The 22500-nt window shown below is 36.3% G+C and overlaps 1 protein-coding gene across 2 annotated transcripts in view; it reads right to left on the bottom strand.

The window, feature by feature from the left end:
* LOC144977458 (breast cancer anti-estrogen resistance protein 1-like) overlaps window positions 1–22500 on the bottom strand; it is a 157896-nt gene that overhangs the window by 60244 nt on the left and 75152 nt on the right. Inside the window, exon 2 of one of the 2 annotated variants that reach the window (XM_078922697.1) lies at window positions 20788–21078. In XM_078922697.1, the coding sequence (XP_078778823.1) occupies window positions 20788–21078 (291 nt within the window). Of the gene's footprint in view, window positions 1–2062; window positions 3165–20787; window positions 21079–22500 lie in introns of those variants that run through there. The other variant, XM_078922698.1, reaches the window with a different exon arrangement.

A 22500-nucleotide genomic window follows, 5' to 3' on the forward strand; every position in this document is an offset into this window, starting at 1 on the left:
ACTAAATAACGCGCCGTGTGTGTTTTATATCTGTGTGAGGGCATCACAAAGAGGCTCGCTACGTCATGTGATCTATCGAGGTATCGCGGGACGGGTCAAAGTTCACGAGACTTGAAAATTTTAACGTGCAACGTAAAGCACAAAGTAAACGTAAAAGAGAGGGGTGGAGGGGTGCGGGCCCTTGGTCACTTGGTGAAATCGGTACGATCGGCAAGTAAATCGGGAAGTCGGTAAATACGAAAAAAAGGTCTTGCAAATCGGTATGATACCGATTAATCGGTATGAACGGCAGGTCTGTAAATCTATGAACAGATCAATACCAAAGAGCAGATAGAAAGACACAACTTGACAATATAATATAATAATATAATATATACTTTATTCATCAAAAAAATGGAAATTCGTTTACAGACGTGGCATGCATAAAAATGTATAAACACAAAGTTGTGAATCTATGGCGACAATGTATACATATTTTCTATGGAAATGCATAAAAATGTAAAAAATATACAACCAAGAACCAATAGCGACACTTTATATATTAACTTGATAAATTGAGATAGACCATACCTCTGGCCTCTGGGTGTGTTTATTTTAAAAAACAGTATTAAAAAAAAAATAACCTCAGCAATCTTCAACTCATTCATCTACACAGACGTATTCTGATCACACACACACACACACACACATACACACACACACACACACACACAACCCAGCAAAAAACAGAAAAAGTATTTTGAATTATGGTCAGAAAATTCGTCCTTCAAATAAAGATCGTTTAACTCACTCAACCCTAGAGATTTTTGCTACTTTTCAAAATGAGCATGTGCATAGATAGTTTAATTCAACTACCATTAACATGTAAAAACTAAAAACATTAGCTTTGATAATGCGCCTATAACTTGTCTCAGAAAAATGTAATAAATAGGCATGGGGTAAAAATAACCCGGGTAAACTACGGATATAGTCGGTGTTATGGTTGAGTGAGTTAAAATGACCCTCACTTTTCGCAAAAACTCTCTCAAACCTTGGACTTCGTGACTACCCAGGTTTGACAGGGTTTTTTTTTGTGGTTTTTTTTTTTTTTTTTTTTGCCATGAGGAGGATCATTTAAATAGATCGATTCGATATTTGAAGGACGAATTTTATGGTCAAAATTCTAAAAAACATTTTTGGTTGGGTTTATTTTTTTCTTTCAAAGTGCGGTAATTAACTTGTAAGCAAGACAAATTAAGTTACACGATCGCTGACACTGGTGGTGACTGGTGACGTCAGATGTGACGTCATGGCCGTGTCTAGGAACAGGTAAACTGATTACCTGACTGACCATGGTCAAAACAGGCAGGTAGGCGTTGGGGATACTAACTACTGTACACCAATAGGTCGGGGTGTGACCTTGGTCACCTTAGCCTTAGCGCATGGGGTCATGGTAGAACCAAAACACCATTCGTCTCTCTCTCTCTCTCTCACTCTCTCTCTCTCTCTCTCTCTCTCTCTCTCTCTCTCTCTCTCTCTCTCTCTCTCTCTCTCTCTCTCTCTCTCCCCACCTCCCCTCCCCCTCTATATCTATCTATCACTCTGGTAGAGCAAGAAAAAGCATATAAGGTAGCTATGAATTGAAAATATTTTTGAAACAAAAGAAATAAAAGGACATAAAAGTGATGAGAGTGTCGCCCATTGACAGGCATCAAAATTCAATGAATAAGAATGCAAGTTGGGCCTACGTGCTCAATGTTGCTGTTGACTTGAGACTCCTACTGAAGAGCCTTGAGCAAATTTCGTGGACACTGCACTGTATAAAAGCTTGCGCATTTTATTATATTTTTTTTAAAACAAACACACACACACACAAAACAAACATTCATCTTAATAATAAACACCTCAACCCCCCCCCCCAATAAGCACACACCCCCACACACACACACACACACACACACAATATATATATATATATATATATATATATATATATATATATATATATATATATATATATATATATATTTGTTTCCTGTCCATGTAACTTTCTGCCCAGGTTCTGTAATGAAAAGAAACCTACCTTCATCATAGTTGATTTCTTGTGAACCGCCATTATGACGACATCACTGAAACGGTTACTTCTATCCAATGGCAATCCAGTAACAACATCCTGGTTACATCCATGACATTGTGGAAAACACACACACACACACACGACGCTATACACAAAACGATAGAATCAACGAAACTGACTTCACTCTTGCTCTTTGAAATTGTTTTTAAACCGCCATTTTTGGTGATTAGTTCTCACTAAATACTATCAATCGGACAATAAACGTTCACGGGTACGCATAGTATTTTGTGTGGCCGCCTGGCTGAGGTTTTGTGTATTTCACCTAAACGTATATCACCAACAGAGATTATAAGATCTGGAACAATGTGTATGAAACATTGTCTACTCAGACAAATCAGAGAATAATACAATAAAAAGAAAAATCCCACTGAAAAATTGTTCAAATCCTGTCCCAACACACTGTATAGGAAGAATGAAATTGACGTAACTCGGGTCTTTGTTATTGTTTTTTTTTTTGCCATCCACGTTTATGAGTAATTCTCACTAAACTGTATTAACCAGACTATAAACGGTCATGGTTACACATAGTTTTGTGTATTGGTTCGTTATACTTCCGGATGGCAATGTCGTGAGCTTCTAAGCCAAGCGCATACTATCTATACGAAGAATTTCATATCAACACAACATAGGCTAGAACTTGAGAAATCCAAAAATTCTCAGAAATCGACTTGCCCATACGAAAACACGCCAGTTACATTAGAACATGACTAATGATTTCTATTCCCGTGACATAATCTAACATCACCAAACACCACACATATGATGTTGTAATACTATACCTTCAATGTTGAATCTATAAAACACAATAGGCTGGATTGGATTATATATCATATATACCTCTATACAATAAATCTAAATACGTATGTGATATAATATAATATACCTATCACATATCACGCCTCCAGTCTTAGTTCGTTTTAAACAAGCTCCTTTGAATCGAAGCCCGAGCTATTTGAATCGAAGCAGAATATATTTGAACAGGATGGGACCTTGCCAATGTTCAATCCAATTGTAGAACATAATATATTAATTAAATCCCATAATATCGTGTTATAAAAGTCCTTTCTATTGACTTCAAAAGATCTATCTAATTATCCACTATTTGCAGTACAGCATACATTCAAATAGAATACAGCACCCACCGAGAGCTATAAATTGAAAGGAGTGAATAGAGATTGAAGCAGACACAACGTTGAATTCCGTAGCGATCGCTATAGAAAATTGAATAAAATGTAAGATACACATTTAGCGTTATTTATTTTCCCCCTATTGAACGCAGTCTTTGACGTAATGAAATTAAAGTGTGCACGCAAGAGCGCTGCAATTAAAAAGAAAGGAAAGAATAAATTTACCGCACTGACATAACTTTGGCACTACAACTATCTTTTTTACTTTAACGGGGATGTGTATGATCTTCAGGTGTGCAATCAAAAAGACGCTCGCTGACCATCTGGTTGCATAAATCCTATATATGGAATACTACGAGGAGGAGGAGGAGAAGAAGATAGGAGGAGGCGGAGGAGGAGAGAGGGAGGGAGAAGGAGAGAAGAGGAAAAAGAGAGAAGAAGAGGAGAAATAGAAGAAGAAGAAAGAAGAAGAGAAAGAAGAAAGAAGAGAAAAAAGAAGAGAAGAAGAAGAAGAAGAAGAAGAAGAAGAAGAAGAAGAAGAAGAAGAAGAAGAAGAAGAAGAAGAAGAAGAAGAAGAAGAAAAGAAAAGAGAAGAAGAAGAAGAAGAAGAAGAAGAAGAGAAGAAGAAGAAGAAAGAAGAAGAAAAGAAGAAGAAGAAGAAGAAGAAGAAGAAAAGAAGAAGAAGAAGAAGAAGAAGAAGAAGAAGAAGAAGAAGAAGAAGAAGAAGAAGAAGAAGAAGAAGAAGAAGAAGAAAAGAAGAAAAGAAGAAGAAGAAGAAGAAGAAGAAGAAGAAGAAGAAGAAGAAGAAGAAGAAGAAGAAGAAAGAAGAAGAAGAAGAAAGAAGAAGAAGAAGAAGAAGAAGAAGAAGAAGAAGAGAGAAGAAGAAGAAGAAGAAGAAGAAGAAGAAGAAGAAGAAGAAGAAGAAGAAGAAGAAGAAGAAGAAGAAGAAGAAGAAGAAGAAGAAGAAGAAGAAGAAGAAGAAGAAGAAGAAAGTAGAATTGATCTTAAAATAGCAAAAATTCGATTTTATCATAATGCGATTGATATATTATTATAATATTACATCTTTTTAATGGGGGATGGGAAGGGCGGGGGAGGGGGAGGGGGAGAGAGAGAGAGAGAGAGAGAGAGAGAGAGAGAGAGAGAGAGAGAGAGAGAGAGAGAGAGAGAGAGAGAGAGAGAGAAAAGGGGAGATAACAGCTTGTACCAACATATCAGCCAGATAGATAAAGGGAAATAATCAAAACCAGTGACACCTCTGAAGTATTCAACAGAGTAAATAGATAACACAAACCCCAGCTTACCCATTAACATGGGGCACATCAAAAACACCTTGAATATAATAATATACAAGAATATTTGGTTATGCATACATTTATATAGAATCAATATAATATAATATATATAACATATAATAATAATATAATATAATTCAAATTGATCGCTTGAATTCAAATTAGGATGTATGTCCTCACTATTTACCATTTTACATGAATCTGTACGAGACTAAATAAACGAAAGTTTATTTTCAGTTTTCAGAAGGATTTCTCTTCTTTGAAAAACAAATATGAAAAGGATAGATAGACTATTCTCCATGTTCTGGAAAAACACGTTAAAAATTTTGGCCAGAAAAACTCGTCCCTCAAATATCAAATCAATTAAAATGCTTTCGTGAATTCCCAGGTTTGAGGGGATTGATTTTATTTTTTTTGTTTTGTTTTGTTTCTAATTATTATTATTATTATTATTATTATTATTATTATTATTATTATTATTATTATTATTATTATTTTTATTATTATTATTTGTTGTTGTTGTTGTTGTTGTTGTTGTTGTTGTTGTTGTTGTTGTTGTTTTTTTTTGTTATTATTATTATTATTATTATTTATTATTATTATCATCATATTATATTATTTTCATTATTATATCATCATCATCATCATCATCATCATCATCATCACCATCATCATCATCATCATCATCATCATCATCATCATCACCATCATCATTCAGAGTTTGTCTGTTTGCAATACTCTTCAACAGTCGTAACGTCACTTCCTTCCTAATGACGCATGGTAACTTAGTAACACTGGCTCTAAACTATCGGAACAAATGGCGGACGCCCGTATGAAATATCTCCCCGGCGAGCATAAAAGCGTATCCAGAGGAGAAAAAAAACAACACATAAATCTGATCATGTTTTGACTTTTACACATTCTGATCACAAAGCATATGAAAAGTTCTAGCCAGCATGAAGAATAAAAAGTAATGATTTTCTTTGTTTAGAACCAAGATGGCCGCCGTTGCCGGGCGGCGTGACATCAGACTACTGAATCCAATTGATTTCACACCTGTGATCAGAGAGTGTATTGTATGGACGCCAGGATATTATCTATTCACGCGAGTCATCTGTTCAAACAACCACCGACTCAAGATAAATAATATTGAGGCCTTGTTCTGGCAACAGGTGTGGTCTGTCTGATCGGCATGTTCAATGGAAGGACCCAAATAGGATTCAGCAGTCGTGAGTGACGTCACTTTCCTCGTAATGACGCACAGTAACTTAGTAACTGGTTCTAAACTATCGGATCAATGGCGGACGGTCTTATGAAATATTTTTCCGACGAGCATAAAGTGTATCCAGAGGAGAAAAACATTATAAATATGATAATGTTTTGACTTTTATACATCCTGATCACATGACACGTAAAAAAGTTCTAGCCAGCATGAAGAATAAAAAGTGTTGACTACGATAACACAAAGCTCGCCCACGGAACAACAGGAGTTTATCACGGTATTTTTGACGTGAAATGGATAATATACTTCCGATCATTCTCCACGCTCAACATCGCTTGATTTGTTCCAAGATTAGAAGACATCGTGCCGGCACTGGACTCCGACGTGTTGTGTGGTTTTGTGGTAAGACGCTCGCCTTCAGACTTTTAGGTCTTTGGTTCGAGCCCCTCCCTGGTCGGTGCAAAGTCCTTGAGTCCTTGGAGCAAGCTCTTTACTCACAAAAATCTCTCACCGCACTTATGATAAAATGAGTACCTGGTCTGTAGCAGCGTTGTATCTGTCGAAACAAAATGTATAATAGTACCGCCGTGCCTTACAAGCGTATACCGCCTCTTCTCATGATACGTGCTGCTGCTGCCTTGGTTCAACTTGTAAAACGATTTGAGTACACATGGTAGATATTTAATATTACGTGATATACAAACAAGTTTTTATTGTTATGTTCGTTTGATTTGAAATGATAGAAAATATCAAACATAATATGAAAATAACTATCAGGTAGAAGAGGGGGGGAAGGGGTGGCAGTACTGATGAGTCATGTTCGACTTCAAATGTCACATGACCAATTCCAGCCCAGTGTTATGTCATTTAATTTGCCTGGTTGTCACTCTTTATTATAGGCCATAACCTGCGGTGTGTTCCGTCAATGAGGCAAAACGAGACAAAACGCCCGGTAAATTAGTTGGCGCTTCAAAACTATCGAGCAATCATCATATATAATAGCCCTCGTAAACTCGTAGCCTAACGCTTTCCTTTAAAAAATCGCCTTACGATACAAGACGACGATCGCCAAAAGAAAGTAAAAAGTGAGTTGTCGTTAAGTGTAAAATGAGTATCTGACATCTCACAGGAAAAAAATAATTACAATATCGCTTAACAGGCGTCATGTCAAGTCCAATATGGTTGTCGAACACGTTAAGTTGATATTGTGCTTCCTAATAAAAGCTCCAATTTCTGTTTGTTTGTTGTTGTTTTTGTTTTTTTTTTTTTTTTGGTTGTTTTCTTTGTTTTGTTTTTTGTTGTTGTTGTTTGTTATTTTATTTTTGTTGTTGCTGTTAGTAGTAGTGATAAAATACACACACGACCTCATTACATGAACTATTGAATACAGCACACGGTTCAATTTCTTTTGGCGGCCGTCATCTTGTTTTGGTAATGGTGTGGTCATTTTTTGTTGTTGGTCAGTTGTCAGGCTATCAGGCTATGAGTTTTAGAAGACACTGGTTCGACGAATGAAGGCTACTTACTGAACGCTTGTTTCAACCCGAGGCGTAATACGAAGCTGGCTTTTTAATTTTAAAAATCAAACAAACCGCCCCCTTGCCATACCTACGGAACACGTCCCTGAACGCCAAGACGCTTTTCTCTGGAGGCCTGATGGCCTTTCTGTTGTCACCAGGGGGAATAACTATAAAAATAATACAATGTTTACATAATATATGACGAACGACCCAACTGTCATGTTGTCTGTTTGTTTGTTTGTTTGTTTGTTTGTTTGTTTGTTTGTTGCTTTAGGTTTCTTCCAACACAATTTAGGTTATATGAGAGACCGCTGAAACAAAAAAACAAGCAATCTAACAAAAATAGTACAAATGTAAATCAAAATCATAACCTAAAGATATCATAAGCTAAATTATAAATAACCAAGAACAAACAGGCAGAAGATTTACAGAAAAAAAAAAAATCACCTGTCAAAAATACAATCACAAACCAAAGAAGCAGGATAGGCGAGTAAAGAGAAGAAGAAACGACATCACTATCGGATCGTACACCCATGCGAACATCATAGGTATATGATTCAAGGGTGATGCTCCCATCCAACCACCCGCTCATGTTGTCTGTCATTTATTAATGAAAATGTTCGTCTCTTTACAAATAACAATAACAACAACAATAACAAAAACAAAAACAACAGGAACAACAACAACAACAGTAATAATAATAATAATAATAATAATAATAATAATAATAATAATAATAATAATAATAATAATAATAATAATATTAATAATAATAATAATAATAATAATAATAATAATAATAATAAAAAAATAACAAAAAAAAACAACATACAAACACACAAACGAACAAAAAAAAAACACTTGAAAAACAAACAAACAATAACAAAAAATCAACTGACAAGCCAAAAAAATAACTAGTTTGTGATCGTTATAAAAAACTCAGTTAAAAATTTCAAGATATACATTGTGTTGACTCAAAATCATATTACAAGACACGTAATCTCAAAATTATCGTGAAGAATGAGAGAAAGTCAGATGTCATTTTGTGTGTTGGGGAAGTGAAATTAAATGATGATGATATTATTATTGTTATTGTCCGATCCAACAAAGACCCGTTCTATTTATAGAATGTATAAAAACATACAAAGGGTTTCCATGACGATAGTTAGTATGTATGTTAGTACAATGATGGCTGACCGTGTCTATTTTTGGAATAGATGGATGAAGACACGAGATGTTTCCATGATGAGAGGTGACCGTAATGACGGGAGGAAGCCAAATAACATGAACTCCGAAAAAACACGTATTTAAAATTTTGGCCAGAAAACTCGTCCTTCAAATATCGATCGATTTAAATGACCCTCGTCTCGGCAAAAACTCTCAAACCTGGGACTCCGGAGTCCCAGGTTTGAGAGTTTTTGCCGAGACGAGGGTCATTTAAATCGATCGATATTTGAAGGACGAGTTTTATGGCCAAAATTTTAAATATGTGGTTTTTTTTTTTTCAGAATACAACCAAAATGACAACACTTCATCATTGTCCCACAGTTGTCCTGCACGTAAAAATAGACATTTTGTCATTTGGAGACTGAACGTCGCTGACACCAGAGATTGATCTACTTTGCAGTCCTTTGTTTTTCTTTTTTTTTCTCTCTCTCTGTTTTTTTTTTTTTTCATTTTTCTCCCTTTATTTCCTATTCTTTTTTTTTTTTGAGTTGTTTTTTGTTTGTTTTTTTTTAATTATTTTTTTTAATGCTGTTTTGGGGGGTCATTTGTTGTTGTTGTTGTTGTTGTTGTTGTTGTTGTTGTTGTTTTATTTAGTTGTTGTTTGTTGTTTTAAAAAAATATTTTTAATACTTTTTTTATCATGATACTGATACGACTGATGATGGTAATGATAATAATGAAAACGATGACAATGACAAAGATACTAACAATGACACACCAAATAAAAACCAAAAACAATGATATTGACAATGACAATGAAAATGATAATGATGATGACATTGGTAATGATACTGATAATGAAAATGGTGACGATAATGAAAATGATATGCCAAATAAAACCCTAAAACAATGACAATGAAAATGACAATGATAATGATACTGATAATGAAAATGGTGACGATAATGAAAATGATACACCAAACCCCCCCCCCCCCCCCCCCCAAACCCCGAAAACAATGACAATGAAAATGATAATGAAAATGGTGATGATAATGAAAATGATAATGAAAATGGTGACGATAATGAAAATGATACACCAAATAAAAACCGAAAACAATGACAATGATAATGATACTGATTGATAGTGAAAATAGTTACGATGATAATGAAATTGATTATGAATGCCAACGACATTTGTAAGGCAGGATAGCGACGGCGATCGGCCCAAAACAACAACATGCCATGACGGGAAAATGGATTAATTAATTTTTTTTTTTTAATATTTTTTTTTTCAAATTTGGGTGTGGAGGTATGTGTCGAGTCGGTGACACTTAGGTACCTGGGTTGTTCACCTGTGTGAACAGTCGTGAGGAACAGAAGCTATTAATTTATTATCATTGCCGTTGTTCTTATCATCATTATCAACCATCATCATCATCATCATCATCATCATCATCATCATCATCATCATCATCATCAATACATTCATCTATTTCCTATAATATTCCACCTACAACGATATGACGACAACATAAACAAAACCCATTGACAAAACGGCAATAATTTACCCATAAAATTCCTTTTTACTGCCGCTGTTTTTAAAAACACAGAATAATATACAATCTTTTTTTTTTAATACCAAATTGGCAACATTGCATATCGTGTTCTATTTATTTTTAGATAGAAGACCACACACGTGATAAAAATTCGTGGCATTTCACTTTCGCATTTTAATGACACTTGGCATAATAAATAAAAATATAGATATGGCATATATTATCATATTATATTTATTTTTAGCTAATTAATGAGGACAACAAATATGCAGACAACAGCACACTGCTCCAAACGAGTCTGTTGGTGTGTACCATAGATTTATACAAAAAGATGATCAACGAGCGTCTTTTTGTGCGGCTATGTGGTCTTATTGTGGTATGATACTCGCTTTCGGATCGGAAGGTCCGGGGTTCGAGCCTGGCTCGGCGCATTGTCGAGTCCTAGTAAAAGGCTCTTTACTCACATTCTCTCACCGTACTCAGGTGTAAAATGAGTACCTGACCGTTAACAGCGTTGTCTCTGTCCAAAAAAAAAAAAAATATGTAATATGTCTCGTCCTACATGTTAAGCGTTGCTGTTGGTCAGGGAAAACTTGAAAAGCGCTCTGAGCACGTTTAGTGGATATTGCGCTATATAAAAGCTCAATTAGTTATGTCAACACCAACGTGCACTATTGTACGAGAGTAAGCCTATGCAAAAGGTTATTTCAGAAATTTGGTGCAAAACTGTCAATTATATATATCAGCAAATGGGTTTAGTGAGTACATAGAGCAGGCATATCAGTTAAGCTTGGTCAGTGCCTGACACGTGTGGGCAGTTTTATGTCCAAGCTATTTGAGACGCATTATACCTGTGCGCAGTTTTATGTCCAAGCTATTTGAGACGCATGACACGTGTGCGCAGTTTTATGTCCAGGTTATTTGAGACCATTTTGTGTCCAAGTTAGTGGATAGGTTATCGTGTTGAAACATGTGAAACGGGCATTTATCAAAATAATGTTATATGAAAAAAGGTGGGGTTTAACATCAATATGTGAGAATTGACGTTTCAGGTTTGAATATGATTGGGTCTTACTATTAGGGGTTGGATTATAGACTGACAGGGAACTGTCGAAACTGCAAGGGGGCGTGGAAACAATGGAACTGTGGGTAAAATTTTGATAGGGATAAAAGAGGATGTTTCGAGGAAAACAGGATTATTATTCTGCATTCAACTTGACCATGAGCTGCACACTTCAAACCTATTGTGCTCACCATCATTTATTTGCTTTTACGGACTTAGAAATATTCCACGAATATTGAAAATGGTTACTTAGGCAAACGACTTAACATTTGGATTGATTTTACGGATTTGGAATTTATGAAACTGATTGAATTATGACTATGCTATTTGATTTGGATTTTGAATTTATCACAAACAAATAAAGCTGTAAGAAGTGAAACTTGGAATCTGGACTTTTATTTGAATGTCTTGTTGTACATTCAGTTATCATCATCGGCCCTTGAACTCTTTCGTCATTATTAACATATACAACACAACGCAAAGGATAATACTACCATCTATTTAAAAACCACTATACGATCATAAGCCATTACATATGTGTGCAATTACCCCACACTATTTAGAAGGTCTGATAACCCAAGTCATTATGGGCTCATAGTTGTAATGGAAATCTCGAAAAATGAAGCAAAATATTGTCCATTACAACAATGTTAAACTTAGGCCATTATTGCTTTAGGATATCAGACCTGCTTATATGAACACGTCGGTCAATGCGATAAATTGTATATTTGCTTTCTTGTAACGGACGCGGTCTTACATGCTCGGTGCATTCATTATGCACCGTTCAACAAGGAAAATGATGCTCACTGCACATCTTGTATTTTAAATTGTATTTTAAATTGTGTGTACCGGCTGTCGTAGTTTTGGTGGCGGGCGTGACGAAAAGGTAGATAAAGTTGAAACAGCAGTAGAGGACAGATAGGGGTCAAAGGTCATTGGGTCATTTATTTATCACTGCGTCTATCGTTAAAATTTGTTGCTGAAACGTAATCTGAGGTCTTAAAACTCTTTCTTACCTACCTACTCTCTCTCTCTCTCTCTCTCTCTCTCTCTCTCTCTCTCTCTCTCTCTTTCTCTCTCTCTCTCTCTCTCTCTCTCTCTCTCTCTCTCTGCCTACTACCTGTTATACCTCTTACACCTACTATCATCTGTCATAATAATAATATACCATAATAATAATCAAAATAATAATATATAATAATAATAAAAATAATACACTAATAAATAAAATATAATAATAATAATAATAATAATAATAATAATAATAATAATAATAATAATAATAATAATAATAATAATAATAATCCACTTGTCAACCAAAAGTAAGACAGACCCCAGGTAGCCTTTACGGCGCACGATCTGACCCAAGATGACCTCCAAATAACGGAAGTTGTCTGTTAAAACCTCGCATCCCAAACATGACCTTACGGCCTGAAGATCGCGGCCTGACGACACCTCGCCCGCCTTCTGACACGCTGTGATTACTGTAGTAAATAGATGGTGCCACCGTCAAGCAAACTATGTACATCACACCTTCAGGTTTGGGAGAAAATATTTTTAAAATGAGCTTTTATACAGCGCAATATCCACTAAACGTGCTCAGAGCGCTTTACAAGGGATCCCTGGTCAACAGCAAAATTTAACACGTAGGACGGGACATGACGCCTGTTAGGCGATGTTACAATTTTTCGGACAAAGACAACGCTGTTAACGGCCAGGTACTCATTTTACACCTGAGTACGTTGAGAGAATGTAAGTAAAGAGCCTTTTCCATTGACTCAACTATGCGCCGAGCGCGAGGCTCAAACCTAGGACCTTCCAATTGGAAAGCGAGTGTCATACCACTAGACCACATAGCCGCACAATAAAATAGTATGCCAAAGGGGTCCGCCACATAGCCTACTACAATTAGAGATTAAACATCATAATATTATAATATGATCTTACCGTTACTAATAATATACACCACAACGATTGTCAGATTATGACATAATAAGTCGGAAGACTTTTGGATTTGCATTTATTTTTGTATTTTCTGAAAGAAAATGCTCTCCAAGAGCATTTTAATCTTTATTTGAAGTAAATCGGGTGATTTTTCATGAAGCTATGGCCAGATGTATGGGAAAGGTATCCATCAACTTTTCTCAAATTTTATACTTTTTCAACTTGACTAGCTGAAAAAAATAATTAGAAGTATAATTAAGCTTTGATATTTCCCGAAGATGTACAAAAAGGGATGATTTAATCAGTTATGACAAGAACAATTTTTGATAAAAATTGACCTTCTAACTTAACGGCAATATCTCAGTTCAAACCTTTTCACCATCCGACTGATTATGTCATTCATTATAACCTCAATTGGATTCAATAGTCTGATGTCACATCGCCCAGCAATAGCGGCCATCGTGGTTCGAAGAAAAGAAAATCGTTACTTTTTATTCTTCAGGCTGGCGAGAACTTTTCATATGTCAGGTGATCAAAATGTGTAAAAGCCAAAACATGATGAGATTAAGAATGATTTTTTTTTCCTCTGGATACGCTTTTGTGCTCGTCGGAGAAATATTTCATAAGGGCGTCCGCCGTTGTTCCGATAGTTTAAAGCCAGTTACTAAGTTACCATGTGTCATTACGAGGGAAGTGACGTTGCGACTGTTGAAGTGTATTGTGAAATCGAATTAAATATTATCTTACCCCCATCAATATAACTTTGTCATTGCTGTTGTCAACTGAAAAATCGACTCACTCACCGACTCATCAGCACAGAAACGGACTCGAAAAAACAGTTCCATCTCACGGTGTAGCCTATGTTAAACAGTAAATATACGGAGTTGATCGCCTTGAATTTGAGTTTTATTTATCCAAAGAGAGAAACAAATTGACCCCTGGAGTTAAAACCCCTTCCAAAACCGAAGTCCCAGGTTTGAGAGTGCTTGCCAAGATGAGGGTCATTTAAATCCATCGATATTTGAAGGACGAGTTTTCTGGCCAAATTTTCAAATTATGGGTTTTTTCCAGAGTACGGCAGAATATTACATATCATGGTTACATTGCAAAACATGTTCAAAGCGACCTGCATATTAAAGTGTTCATCACAGTTTTCGAAAGATCTAAGATCACGATAGGTCATTTTGTTCAGCTTGACCGATGTGTATGTCCTAAACTTTTATAAACGCTGTTGTCTTCTCTCAGCTCAGTCAGGGGCCCATACAGTTTTTTAAAAAGAACTTCTATAGAGCGCAATATCCACTAAATGTACTCAAAGCGCTTTACAAGGGGTCCCTGGCCAACAGCAACATTTAATATTTAGGACAGGACATGACGCCTGTTAGGCGATATTACAATTTTTCGGACAAAGACACCGCTGTTAACGGCCAGGTACTCATTTTACACCTGAGTAAGGTGAGAAAATTTGAGTAATGAGCCTTTTCCAAGGACTCAATTATGCGTCAAGCGCGAGGCTCGAACCCAGGACCTTCCGATCCGAAAGCGAGTGTCATACCACTAGACCACATAGCCGCACAGTTTGGTCTGCCGAGGCCAAAAATCCTGCCAGGCTGATGCTACATACTTTGGACAGGTCAGGAGTCAATATGATGAGCGTCTTATTTTCCTTCACCACAACCACACACGCCGGTTTCTTCTATTTTGAAAATCTTGTTTATAGTGTGGTGTTTCAAGCGATTGTGTCCTGATCGCAGTCTCAATATTGTGACCTGGTCTTTTATATTTAAATAAAAGTTAGATTGCGTTACTTTTATTGAAATCTCGGGTGCATCCTGTACCAGTTGGAATTGTATTCAATACAGTACAACAAGTGGGATCATAATTGGTCTCTTTAAGCGTTACTAACAGCGACTCAATCACGTTAAACTTTCTTTTGATGATAGTCGCCGTGTATTCTAATATGGCGTGAGTTCTTTTTTGGGGAATGTTAGACCAAAATTAAGCAGAAAAATAGAGGGCGGCCTAGGAACATCTGGAAGAGGGCATTGATGGAGGCTTTAAAAACTGAAGGATTAACCTGGAGAGAAGCCGAGACAATGGCAAAAATAATAATAATAATAATAATAATAATAAAAAATAATAAAATAATAATAATAATAATAATAATAATAATAATAATAATAATAATAATAATAATAATAATAATAATAATAATAATAAAAAATAAATAAATAAATTTAAAAAATAAAAAATAAAGCCGGACAATATGGAAATGATTCGTCACATGCCTAAGCTCAAGTAAGTACGTACGTACGCGCCGTTCCGCCACTGCAAACATTACAAACGACGTCTTTTCCAAGTCTTCTCGTCTTAATCCAATTAAGGCCACGGTATAAGATGACTTACAAATCCCACAACTACAGCTTCCCCAGCCATTCCTTTGTAACAGTATCCTTGTTATATACACACTTGGTATAATATGTGTTGTATCCAAAACAAACAAGGGGAACTGCTATTTGAAGAACAACATATAGAAAGCCGATGGGTAGAATACATAGGCGAACTGTACAATGATCCAAATAGAAATGAACCACCACTGAAATTCAAAGAACCATTAAGCGGACCAAACATCACCAAAAGTGAAATTGAACATGCCATGGAACGAATGAAGGATGGTAAAGCAACAGGCCCTGATGAAATATCTGTAGAGGTATTAAAAAGCCTAGGAGATCTAGCAATTGATGAACTTCACATATTATTCAACAATATATACAATACTGGGAAAATTCCAGAAGATCTCTGTAACTCTATTTTCATAGCAATACCAAAGAAAGCAGGTGCAGTCAGATGCGAAAATTTTAGAACTATAAGTTTAATAAGTCACATCAACAAAATACTGTTGCGTATAATTATCAACAGGCTAAGGAATAAGATTAACCCCGAAATCGCAGAAGAACAATATGGATTCCAACCTGACAGAGGGACAAGGAACGCAATATACCTCCTCCGTGTTTTAAGTGAAAGAGCTATACAGGTTCAGACCCCACTATACCTCTGTTTTGTCGACTACAAAAAAGCTTTTGATAGAGTACGCCACGAAGAAATACTAAAACAACTGCACTCCATTGGCGCTGATGAGAAAGACCTCAGACTCATGCAAACATTATACTACACCCAGCAGGCATCTATCAAAATCGGAAACTCTACAGGAAATTCCATTCCTATTAAGAAAGGAGTCCGTCAAGGTGTGTTGCCTCACCAGATCTGTTTAATCTATACCAAGAAACAATCATGAGGGGCATAAATAATATGGAGGGAATAAAAGTAGGAGGTCACAACATAAATAATATAAGATACGCAGACGATACGGTACTCATTGCAACATCAGAAATCCAACTTCAAAAGATTGTTGACAAAGTGGTAGTAGATAGTGAAGCCAAGGGAATGGAAGTGAATATCACCAAAACAGAATGCATGGTAATACAGAAAAACCCCGAAAACAACAACACCTGCAATATAACGATTCACGGCGAGCAGCTTACCAACGTAGAAAGTTTTAAATACCTAGGTTCAATAGTGACAACAGATGGAAGATGTAACCGAGTCATACGAGCAAGAATAACTCAAGCCAAACAGGCCTTCATGGACCTGGTAAACATTTTGAAAAACAAACAGATGTCGTTCGGGATTAGATTCCGAGTCTTGAAGTGCTACGTGTGGCCAATCTTGTTCTACGGATGCGAAAGCTGGACTACAAATGCAGAAACACAAAAGAACATTGAAGCTTTTGAAATGTGGTGCTTGAGAAGGATGCAGAGAATATCGTATACCGCACACAAAACGAACGAAGAAGTGCTAAAACAAACATACCAACAAAGGAAACTAATGCCCTTAATAGTGGATCGACAACTATCCTTTTTCGGACACATAGTAAGGAAAGATAGGAATGAATACCTGGCAAGTTGTGGAAAAATACCTGGTAAACGCGCCCGGGGGAGACAAAGAAAAACACTCATAGACCAACTGAAGGGCTTCACCAACCTAACAATCCAAGAGCTGTTTGAAAAAGCAAGAGACAGGGAGGAATGGAGAGAGATAATTCATGCAGTATCCGAAGCCTGGACCAGGCATGGAACCTAGAAGAAGAAGATAATGTGTTAAACACACACTTGATATACGTATTGTACACACACTAATATAATAAGTGTAAAGTGTAATGGTTTGGCTGTAACCGACGTGCACTGGTACATGATAACAATAAATGTCTCCAAACAAAACTATGGCTAAAAGTATATATAAGTAACGCATACTTGCTAACTTGAAAATAAAAAAAAATCGTAACTTCAAGGAGATAAAAATTGTAGTCGCTTTATAACTTAACTTTAAAAATCAATAATTTCTACCCCCCCCCCCCCCCCCCCCCCCCCCCCGCTCAAGGTTTAACTAACACTTCAAAATCCTTAAAATAATGTAGTCTGGCATCAGCTTTCATTTTCAATCAGTTTTATTTACATAAAAAAGGTCATGGGGTTCTGAAATTGGAGTCGAATTTCCTAATTCTACGAATTTTTCATAATAGGAGGGAGGTCTGGTTAGATATAGGGTTAATATGTCCAGCCATTTAGTTACACTTGTTATAACGTTAAACGATAACTGTAACATATATTTCACTCCGACTTATTCTCTCTCCTCCTCCCCTCTCTCTCCTCTCTCTCTCTTCTCTCTCTCTCTTTCTTTCTCTCTCTCTCTCTCTCTCTTCTCTCTCTCTCTCTCTCTCTTCTCCCTCTCTCTTTATCTTCTCTCTCTCTCTTCTTCTTCTTCTCTCTCTCTCTCTCTCTTCTTCTTCTCTCTCTCTTCTCTCCTCTCTCTTCTCTCTCTCTCCTTTCTCTCTCTTCTCTCTTCTTCTTCTTCTCTTCTCTCTCTCTCTCTCTCTCTCTCTCTCTCTCTCTCTCTCTCCCTCTCTCTTCTTCTTTCTCTTCTTCTCTTCTCTCTTCTCTTTTCTCTTCTTCTTCTTCTCTTCTCCTCTCTCTCTCTTTCTTTCTCCCTCTCTCTGGCTCGTACACACATATATATATATACACACACACATGCACACACACACACACACACACACACACACACACACACATTCACAACCGACATTATGTATAAAACCGACGACTGATTAAAACCATCTTTCCTTCAACATTTAATTGTTGTTGTGTTTGCTTTCATCTACGTTTACATCTTAGCAGGTCTGACAACTGAACGATATAATGGGCCTGATTTAATCTTAATGTATAGGGAGAGTGGCGACGAAGTGGCCGAGTGGTTAGGGCATTTAACTGTGATCCCGAAGGTCCCGGGTTCGAGCCCCGGCTTCAGGCACTTTCGTTTTTTTTCCTTTGGGGCACGATTATTAACCCCTAATTTTATCACTTGGACAACATGCGTGATTCCTGTTGACATCAGACATCCTGTTTGCCGAATTATCTATATTCCTTCATGGAACGCCTAGGCGACGGGATCTTATTATGGATCCGTGGCGGAAGGGCGTGACATTTTTTATTTTATTATTATTTTTTCTATTGGAGAGTAAATAAATAATAAATAAATAAATAAATAAATAATAAATAAATAAATAAATAAATAAATAAATAAATAAATAAAATTGAGCTTTTATATAGCGCAATATCCACTAAATGTGCTCAAAGCGCTTTACAAGGGATCCCTGGTCAACAGCAACATTTAACATTTGTTAGGCGATATTACAACTTTTCGGACAAAGACAACGCTGTTAACGGCCAGGTACTCATTTTACACCTGAGTACGGTGAGAGAATGTAAGTAAAGAGTCTTTTCCAAGGACTCAACTATGCGCCGAGCGAGGCTCGAACCCAGGACCTACCGATCCGAAAGCGGTGTCATACCACTAGACCACATAGCTGCACACAGACAGAGTAGTGTCGGTTTGTGGGCATTTCCATTACAACAATAAGCCCATAACAATTTGGATTATCAGACCTGCCAAATAAGTACACACTGGCTTTAACACAACGTACTTACTTAAGTACATTTTTAAACGTTCTCTTAAAACATATCTGTTTCGATATTAGTAGATGGTATGAGAAGCATGATAGCTTTGGTTTGTGTTGTGTGTTGTGTGTGTGTGTGTGTGTGTGTGTGTGTGTGTGTGTGTGTGTGTGTGTGTGTGTGTGTGCTTGTGTTTGTAAATGATTATGTTTCAGCCAAAGTAATTTGTAATTTAAGCGCTTAGAGTCTGGTGTCTCGGAGTTATAGCGCTATATAAGTTTTCAGCATTATTATTATTATTAAGCATGGCACGAAAAAAATAAACCCCAACAACATTGGATAATGGAATTCTCTTTGAGTAAAGAATTGATAATAATAATAATAATGCAAGATGCACTTCGACCTGGATTTTGTAGCCAATTTGAATGATAATTGTTGCCAATTTCAGTGATAACGATATGATATGGAAACTCATACGCGTCGTAAAGTAGCTTAGTTTGCGGAATTCTCACACTGGAAGACGACGGGAAGGTGATAACAAGGGAAAACACACATACACACGTATGCACATACACACACACGTACACACACGTGCATACGCTCAAAGGAAAGTAGAAGTTAAAAAACAAGGACAAATATTGAAAAAAAACAACAAAAAAACACAAAGGTTTAAAAGATAGATAGAGAGACAGACAGATAGATAGATAGATAGATAGATAGATAGATAGATAGATAGATAGATAGATAGATAGATAGATAGATAGATAGATAGATAGATAGATAGATAGATAGATAGATAGATAGATAGATAGATAGATAGAGAGATAGATAGATAGATAGATAGATACAGAGAGGGGCGAGAGAGAGAGAGGAGAGAGAGAGAGAGAGAGAGAGAGAGAGAGAGAGAGGCAGAAGAAAAAGTAAAATAAGGTTTGCTTGTTTTTTTTTAACCGAAGAGACCAGCAAAAACAAAACAATTAAACAAAAACAAACAAAAAATAAAAGAAAGTAAAATAAAGGAAAACGAGATGAACAGGAAAAAAGGTTATTATTATTTTTTTTTTTTAAAGGAAAATAAAATTAAAAAGAAAAAAGTAAAGAATTCACAATTCTAAAGTTTGATTATGTGCAAGCGGCATAAGAAGAAGAAGGAAAAGAAGAAGAAGAAAAGAAGAAGAAGAAGAAGAAGAAGAAGAAGAAGAAGAAGAAGAAAGAAGAAGAAGAAGAAGAAGAAGAAGAAGAAGAAGAAGAAGAAGAAGAAGAAGAAGAAGAAGAAGAAGAAGAAGAAGAAGAAGAAAGAGAGAAGAAGAAGAAGAAGAAGAAGAAAGCAGCAGCAGCAGCAGAGAAGAAGAAGAAGAAGAAGAAGAAGAAGAAGAAGAAGAAGAAGAAGAAGAAGAAAGAAGAAGAAGAAGAAGAAGAAGAAGAAGAAGAAGAAGAGAAGAAGAAGAAGAAGAAGAAGAAGAAGAAGAAGAAGAAGAAGAAGAAGAAGAAGAAGAAGAAGAAGAAGAAGAAGAAGAAGAAGAAGAAGAAGAAGAAGAAGAAGAAGAAGAAGAAGAAGAAGAAGAAGAAGAAGAAGAAGAAGAAAAAGATGAAGAAGAAGAAGAAGAAGACGAAGAAGAAAACGAAGAAGAAGAAGAAGAACGACGACAACAACAACAACAGCAACAATATTAAAAGCAAAGTTTGTTGGGTTTTTTTTTTTTTAAGACAAGTCAAGAGACACACACACACAAAAAAAAAGAGGACACTGTTCTATCGATCCCTACCTTCTTGGAATCGCCGTCCATGGAAAGATTTAGATCCGAAACACTTCCAGAAGACACCCCAGATGCTGCAGCTAATCCTCCTCCTCCAGGGCCGTTATCGCCCACTCCTGACACTATCTTGAGGCGGTTTCCAGGTGCGATACCGTTCTTCCCGCGTAACGAGCAGAGCCACCAGCCCTCCAAGCCGCCCGGATCCTGCTCGATGACTGTGAGGACATCGCCTCGCCGAAACGCCAACTCATCGGGCGTCTCGGCAACATTATCGAAGAGAGCTTTAGCCAGGAACTTGCCCTAGAGAATATGAAGAGAGAACAAGAGTTGGGGGTTGGGAGGGAGGAGGGAGGTGGATTAAAATGAGATAAATGAGTTTGCTTCAAATAATTATTAATTAGATTAATGATATAATTAGTGGAAAAAGTAGAGGATGATTCATAATGAGAAATTCACCAGGGTTGCCAATTTGGCGTTTATAATGACAAAATCCAAATACTTCGCATTTTTCCAAACCGTTTGGCGTTTGTTTGTTTGTTTTGGTTGGTTTTTTTTTTGGTTTTTATTGGGTTTGACATTTTATCTTTTTTTTTTTTTCAATTTTTTTCTTTTTTCTTTTGATGAAATCACTTCTTTTTTTTTATCAACAAATCAAGACTAATTTCACAAAATTCACTAATTTTTGAAACAAGCAAGACGAGGGAATTTCTTTTATGCAATCAAGATAACACTGATGGAAGCGAGATAATAAAATTATGATTTACTTCCACTTTTACGTAAATTATGGCAGAAAAAAAAGTGATGGCCAAAAATGTTTGGCATTTTTTTTTTTTCAAACCATTTCGGCATTATTCTGTGACTTGTTTGGCGTTTTAAAAAATTATCTGGCAATCCTTGGGTGAAATGAGTACAACGTGGAATACGAACGAATACTGCGTGAGTTACATTGGAATATCCGATGTGCTATTGGTAATAGAATTGTATTGCGAATGTTTGTGGCAATAAAATGATAATTACATTCCAATTTCAAGTCTAGTGGCTTATTATAATTATTATTATTGTGATTAGAATATTATTTGAAAGATTAAGCAGACAGACGAATGAAGTGAGGAGCTGATAATGGATGGATGGATGGAATGACGAATGGATTGGTGGGTAAGTGGATGGGTGGGTGGGTGGGTGGGAGGGTGGGTGGAGAGATGGATGGATTGGTGGATAGGTGGGTGGTTGACGGATAGATTTATGGATGGATGGATGGAGGAATGAATGGATAGATGGATGGATGGATAGATGCATAAAAAATGGATGGGTTGATGAACGGATGGATGGGTAAGTAAGCAGGTACTCAGATAGATAGATAGATAGATCGATAGACAGATGGATGGATGGGTGATTGAATGGATGAATAAAGAGATAAATAGACAGACAGATAGACATATAGAAAGATAGATAGATAGATAGATAGATAGATAGATATATAGACAGACAGACAGACAGACAGATAGATAGATAGATAGATAGATAGATAGATAGATAGATAGATAGATATATAGATAGATAGATAGATTGACAGACAAGTAGATAGATAGATATATAGATAGATAGATAGATAGATAGATAGATAGATAGATATATAGATAGATAGATAGATAGATAGATAGAAGATAGATAGATAGATAGATAGATAGATAGATAGATAGAATAGATAGATATAAGATAGAT

This window comes from Berghia stephanieae, chromosome 7, assembly GCF_034508935.2.
Source record: "Berghia stephanieae isolate SIO BIC M18660-M18661 chromosome 7, UCSD_Bste_1.3, whole genome shotgun sequence".
NCBI lineage: Eukaryota > Metazoa > Mollusca > Gastropoda > Nudibranchia > Aeolidiidae > Berghia > Berghia stephanieae.